We start from the raw sequence: 7,010 nt of genomic DNA, 5'->3' as shown, positions 1-7,010 counted from the left end.
ATTTAAGTGATTAAAAACGTCTGTCTTTTTATTTGTTTTAATGATAAATGATCGTTTCAGTCGTATCCGGTCTTTGTTACTTCTACTATATGTACCGGTAAATACATTCTGTTCACCCAATTATATATAAGACATATTGTAAAACTATAAACCACTTATACTCCAAAAAGTAGGCTATGCTGGCATGCTTATATTGGTCTAGCCTACATTTTCACGTATCAGCTATAGTCTTTTGTAATAACTAAAATTACACCAGTCCCACTTTTCACAGGTTTGAGTATACAAACGTCACTGGCCACAAGAAGTGAATACATTGTGGCGTGAAGGGCCTGCTTGATAATCCTAATTAAGTTCTGTCTAATTAAATTACTGTCACGTGTTAACCAATGGCGAAAGTCGATTCATTAACGATGCAGGCGGAGGAATGAAAAGCAAAGCCTCCTTGATTGCAAGGTAGTGTCAATTGGCTGATTCGCTTTCTTGCACAAAGTCGTTCAAACCACAGGAAGGCGTTTTCTCGCGCGTTACATTCGCAAGGCGTTAAGATAGTGGTCTCACATTGGTCGCGTTAATTGCTATTTGTCATCGAGCTATGCAGCTCGAACATTGCATCTCGCCAGCTCTCGCGCTCTCCAAGAAATGTATGAATGTGGGCAGTGGCTACCCAAATTCGGAGGGGTCTGATCTCGCCTTGCACGGCCATCCTATTATATCCGCTAGTGACAACCTGGAGAGAAGTTCACCTCTGAAAAAAAACTCCGCTGGGATGACGAATCAGTCAGAGGCAGACAATTTCCCCGACTCAAAGGACTCATCAGGGGACGTCCAGAGAGGCAAACTCTCTCCTGCTCTTGACGGAGTCTCTGATATTCGTCACAATTTCGATGGATCTGCTGGAGAAAGGTATCTCCTTTCACAGTCCAGCCAAACCCAGGCGCTTTCAGCAAGTCCCACCGCCATGTTCCCCTATCCGAGCCAGCATGGACCGACGCACCCAGCATTTTCCATCGGAAGTCCAAGTCGCTACATGGCGCATCATCCGGTTATAACGAATGGAGCATATAATAGTTTGCTCACCAACACTTCTCCGCAAGGCTACCCGACGGCAGGCTACCCGTACGCGCAACAGTATGGACACGCTTATCAAGGGACGGCTTTTTACCAGTTCTCCTCTGCGCAAGCCGGACTCATACCTGGGAAAGCGCAAGTCTATTTGTGCAATAGGGCCTTATGGCTTAAGTTTCACAGACATCAGACTGAGATGATTATAACAAAACAAGGGCGGTAGGTATTCAGTAATTTTATATGCAATCATTTGAATATTTAAGGAAAACAATAATTTCCTTTATTTACAGTAAGACTATATGATTAACTTACTTTTATGGAACACATCACGCATCATTTTAAGATTTTTAAAACAGTGTTTTAGGGTATTTCATAAAACTTAATCTAAATAATTACGTTTATTTACTGCAGTATATTCACATGTGTTTCACCAATTAGAGTGCGTCTAGGCTGGACAATGCAAAACTATCTACATCAAACTGATTTTTTTTTTCTTATTATTAGTTTCAAAAACACGTGGGGCTACATTCGTGTAATAAACATATAGTAGATGCAATTAAATGTAATTAGGCCACGATACTATAAAGCTTTTAAAACAGTGTTAATTTTGTCTGCCCTTAGGCGAATGTTCCCGTTTTTAAGTTTCAATATATCCGGCTTGGATCCTACTGCTCATTACAATATTTTTGTGGACGTAATCCTCGCGGATCCAAACCACTGGCGTTTTCAGGGGGGCAAATGGGTCCCGTGCGGTAAAGCGGACACCAATGTGACAGGTAAGTGTTAAAATGGACGGCGTGCGTTTATTTTTGTTGACGCCTTGTTGATGCCCTTTAAGTAATGTGGTGTTGCCGTTGCAGACGTTTTTTTTTTTTTTTTAAAAATACAGTCTGATATTATCACGCAAACTCTGAATAGTTTTGCTTTGCCAGCACTGATACATATCGAATTTACTTTTACATTATTTTATGTATAGGAAACAGGGTGTACATGCACCCAGATTCGCCGAACACTGGTGCGCATTGGATGCGTCAAGAGATTTCTTTTGGAAAGCTTAAACTAACGAACAACAAAGGGGCATCGAACAACACGGGACAGGTTAGTAAATAAATATTAATCGGTACATAGTAGGTTTATTATGTAAATGTCTTCAGCTATTATTTGCCCAACAAATCTAGGCTAAATTATTGATAAACAACACACACACACACACACACACACACACACACACACACACACACACACACACACACACACACACACACGTACACACACCAGAAAAACAAACAAAAAATACTACTACCTACTAATTTCTGTATACTTTATGCAAATGTTCTTATACTATTATATTTTTAATCATGCAGTGGTGTAACTTGATTATATACTTTAATATTTTAGATTAAAGTCCGGCATCAGTTAATATCCGAATATAATCGAAATCGACAGTCGCTTTGAGCGGACCCGGTGTGCGATGACACTTTCGTTTGTTCGGGTGAATTCCTGCAGATGGTGGTCCTACAGTCTCTGCATAAATATCAGCCCAGGCTGCACGTGGTGCAGGTGAACGAGGACGGAACAGAGGACACGAGCCAACCTGGACGCGTACAGACCTTCACCTTCCCGGAGACACAGTTTATCGCTGTCACGGCGTATCAAAATACCGATGTAAGACGCGGCGCATAACCGCCGTAATAATAATCTTCAAAGTAGTTAATAGATAGACAATATATTTTTAGATCATCGGGATGAGTGGTGTTGTCATTGCTGTTTATATTTCCGTCCCACAGATTACACAGTTAAAAATCGACCATAATCCGTTTGCAAAGGGATTCCGGGACAACTATGACACGTAAGGTTTATTTGTTTTGACACAATATTTTTTTTCTAAATTCCTAATCTTATTTAGCGACCTTTAAATACGATTATTTTTAAAGTTTGTTCATCAAGCAAAATGTAGCCTACAATAATCCATTAAATTGCCTTCCGAAGTCAAGTTTATGCACAGACGTATTTGCATTGAAGTTGCAAAAGTGCTATTCTTAATATTCTTAATAGCTATTCTGCTATTCCTGGTCGAGGTATCGGGAAAAAAACAAATCACAATTCTTAAACTGTGTATTTCCCTTATGGCAAAAACAACAGGTGTCACCTGTGAGTAGTCTAACTTGGTATAGTGCATTAATAGCGACCATGTAGCTGCATTTCTCCCTGGTTTACGTTACTACGTTAATGGTTTTGGTAGCATTAGGAACAGGAGGGTACTGCATCTATCCTCTACATGTTTAATAATGTTTATATTAGATATTGCAAATGTGAGAAGAAAAAACATCAAAATAATTTTTCAGATACATTTGCACAAACTGTAGGCTCCTTATAAAATCGGTGCCGTTATGCACAGCATATAATATAATTTAAAAAACCGCCCCAGATATTTTATTTCTTATAATGATTTTATTTATTTCCTATTTTATTGTTTTTATTACCTAATTATTATTATTATTATTATTATTATTATTACTTTCATCATGGAGTATTTCACGTGCATACTATGTTTGTCAACCCTCTTTTTCCAGTGTCTACACAGGTTGCGACATCGATCGGTTGACGCCGTCCCCGGGTGAGTCTCCGCGCTCCCAGATCGTGCCTAGTGCGAGATATGCCATGACTGGTTCTTTCCTGCAGGACCAATTTGTCAGCTCGTATGCCAAGTCCCGCTTTCACCCTGGCGTCGGTACCGCTCCTGGCACGGACCGCAGCGTCCCACTTAGTAACAGCTTGCTATCCCCGCAACAAACCGATGAGACCGCAGTGGCCTCCCCGCAGCGATGGTTTGTCACCCCTGCCAACAACCGACTGGACTTTGCCGCCTCGGCATACGATGCTGCCGCGGCTGCTGATTTCGCCGGTAACGCGGCCACCCTTCTGTCGTACGCAGCTGCCGGAGTTAAGACTCTCCCCTTGCCCGCAGCGGGGTGCTCTAACAGACCTCTGGGTTATTACGGGGAGCCCCCGGGGTGGGGCGCGCGCACGCCACCCCAGTACTGCAGCAAATCGAGCACGGTTCTCTCGTGCTGGCCCTCCAACTCTGTCGGGGGCAGAACGACCGCCTCCGGTTACCTGGTCGGGCTGGAGGAGGGTGACGCCATCGCGCCGGAGAGATCTCCGCTCGGCGGGACAGAAGAAGCCAAACCGAAAGACCTGTCGGAATCCAGCTGGATAGAAACCCCATCTTCAATTAAGTCAATTGATTCGAGCGATTCTGGGATTTTTGAACAAGCCAAGCGGAGGAGGATCTCGCCATCTGCCACACCGGTTTCAGAAACGTCATCCCCATTAAAATCAGAAATGTTAACACCGAGGGAGTGCGAGAAAAACTGCTCCAAAGACATTGGCTATTACAGTTTTTATTCACACAGTTAGACACTGTATAACCAGAATGCAGTGCATGGGTGTGTCCTGATATGTTGAAGGGATCTGATTTATATTTATCTATTAATATTTTATTTAGGGTATTTATTTATTTATTTATTTGCGTGTTTATTTGTATATGTAGTTTTATTAACTGTCAACATTGTTTAAGATAGTCCGGGTCTATGACCTATCGTACTTTTTAAAACGTTATATTAGGTTTACAAATTATCTTGTTGCATTATCAAGTGGTATAATTGTAACTAAATAATGTATATACCTATCTAGACATCCGTAAAATCTCATTACATGTTGATGTACAGTATGTAAAAGGACAGAATTAATAGATTCATGGTGCGATGTTCTTAGAGAAAATTCACAAGGTAACAGGCTGTTTATCTTCAAGATGCTAATGTTACAAGTAAAGTGGTAAGGCCCTGTGTCATTTTATTCTAAATGATGTTCCGAGATGACTGAAAGGCGCTTCAACCCTCGGGTAGTTAAATGTAATAGAAATCAAATGGCGTTGTTATGCATAGCTCGCTATAACTGTTGCTTTTTAGAGTCGCGGTGTCTGTTTGGAAAATATTAGTCTATTGTGTCATTGTTGCTCTCATTTCGTGTACTTTGCTGTAACGCTGTTGGTAGGCCGTTAATCAGGAAAAAAAAAATCATCCTATTTTTCCGAGATTTAAATCCTTGATATTCAAATGCCAAGATTAAATTACTTGTACAGGACAGGCGTCATATCGTATGCATCATTTTTACCGTGTTACGACCCCTAACGTTTTTTGTGATTTAATAGGCAGCTCCAGCGCGACGTCAGTCAGGCCTGCTGACAAAGTAATGTAATTGTGGTGTGCTTCTTTGCAATAAATATAACAAACGTATGAAACCCTTGGAAAAAATAGCCTGCACAAGACTTGAAATTATGGTTGCCTTTGTGTTTAAACTTTGTAGGTTGTATTATATGGACAATTTATCAAGACAACAATAGGCCACGAGAGATCATATGTTGTTTATGCAAGTCTAACTTCCTTCATCTATTAAACTCTGTAATGTACTTTCATATTTCAATGTACAAATACATTAGAAATTCGTTTTGCAAAGTGTGTCTACTTTGCATCACATCCACAGCAGATCTGGAAGGCAGATAAGGCCTGTTGGAACCTAATAGTTGTCACATGCACCATAAACATAACAGGTGCTGAATTATTTCAGTCAATTACTACCTGTGGTTTTCCTTTGTTGAAAGTGTGTATATATTATGTTAAGGGCATGTAACTGTTAACTATGTCCCGTCCACACTTTTCAGGAACAGGACGTAAAATAAATGCATTTAGTTTTAGTGAACCTCTTTTAGAATAATTATTTTGCTAAGGTTATTAATCTTTTTTTTTTCCCTCTGAAACGATTACTCAAATAGGTTAAAATAAGGTTTAAAATAAGTAATGGATAAATAGTTACGTAATAGTATCATTTTAAGACAAATCTGTAGACATAATTTTTGTTTTGCCCAATATTTAAGGCCTATTCATTTTTCAGCCTAGACTATAAGTAAAGAAGTGAAATAGCCGAGTCTAGTCTAGTCTTGCTCTAATTGCTTATCGTATAGGTTATTTATCGTTTGATCTCCGTATTGTTCCGCTCTGCCGTGTTCACGTTTTGCTGCTACACAACCGAACGGTCGCCGGGTGTGAATGTGTGCTGATTACAATGGTGGCGCTAACTTTGTTTTGCTGCCATCCAGAGGCAGAAAAAGTATTTGACTTACCGGGAATTATTAGCCAAACCTTAACCTCAATAGTATACAATCCTTAACAGCATCTTAGGCTGAAGACGAGTATAATTATTCATATTTTGAAGAAAGGGTTTTCGAATGAAATCTGTGCCACTCGGTAGTCATTTTATAGTGCTGTTTTGCGTAACGAAGGTAAGGCACCCACAACAATCAATTGAACTCTTATTGTAGTCAAATGCCACTGGAGGGCGACAACATCGCTCTTTTCAGAACTGTTGGCTGCTTTTCTATTTTACAATTAAATAATCTGACTACTTTATATGTATAGTAGTCCGAAAATATAATGAACAAGTGGCCAAAATGAAGAAGAAGAAGAAGAAAAACAACAATAACAACAACAGCAGCAACAACAATAACAACAACACAATGGAGGAAAAGTTTTACTCCGCATTTAGAAAGATTCTCAGAACATCAGTACTGTCTTGTTGGTTGCTTTTTCTCCTGGAAGAATTCTGCACAAAGATGTATGCCAGAGATGGTCAAAGCTGATGCTGCTACTTTGTGAATTTAGAGGTAAAAAAGTCTTATCTTGTTGCTTAAGAAAAGGACCATGACATGTTAAAATTAAATCAGGCTCAAAGATGGCCAGAGAAGGCAATTTCTGGCTGAATTTAAAGATGCAATGAATTGCTATTTTATTTTTGATAGACCTTCATTTACACTCTTTGCCAATACACTCAAAATTGTGTGCTTACGTTAAAGTCACATATGAAATGTAACATTGTTTTGTTTATCT

General features: G+C 39.8%; 1 protein-coding gene across 1 annotated transcript; it reads left to right on the top strand.

Annotated features, from left to right (window-relative positions):
• Positions 1-551: 551 nt before the first annotated feature.
• Positions 552-5,768, top strand: tbr1b (T-box brain transcription factor 1b). Its single transcript, XM_027010243.3, has 6 exons — positions 552-1,284; positions 1,687-1,841; positions 2,042-2,163; positions 2,572-2,730; positions 2,853-2,914; positions 3,639-5,768. The coding sequence occupies exons 1-6, from the start codon at positions 593-595 to the stop codon at positions 4,483-4,485; spliced, it is 2,037 nt and encodes a 678-aa protein (XP_026866044.1). The 5' UTR covers positions 552-592; the 3' UTR covers positions 4,486-5,768.
• The last annotated feature ends 1,242 nt before the right edge of the window (positions 5,769-7,010 follow it).

Source organism: Electrophorus electricus, chromosome 4 (assembly GCF_041902795.1).
Source record: "Electrophorus electricus isolate QZ-2024a chromosome 4, ASM4190279v1, whole genome shotgun sequence".
Classification (NCBI taxonomy): domain Eukaryota; kingdom Metazoa; phylum Chordata; class Actinopteri; order Gymnotiformes; family Gymnotidae; genus Electrophorus; species Electrophorus electricus.
The sequence above is the reverse complement of the archived record's forward strand: the minus strand, read 5'-3'. Positions and strand labels throughout refer to the sequence as shown.

Bases quoted from the DNA above. Each gene is read 5' to 3' on its own strand.
- tbr1b (XM_027010243.3), top strand. From the start codon at position 593: ATGCAGCTCGAACATTGCATCTCGCCAGCTCTCGCGCTCTCCAAGAAA. The intron at 1,285-1,686 runs GTAGGTATTCAG...GTCTGCCCTTAG, and splicing joins ATTATAACAAAACAAGGGCG to GCGAATGTTCCCGTTTTTAA. The intron at 1,842-2,041 runs GTAAGTGTTAAA...TTTTATGTATAG, and splicing joins AGCGGACACCAATGTGACAG to GAAACAGGGTGTACATGCAC.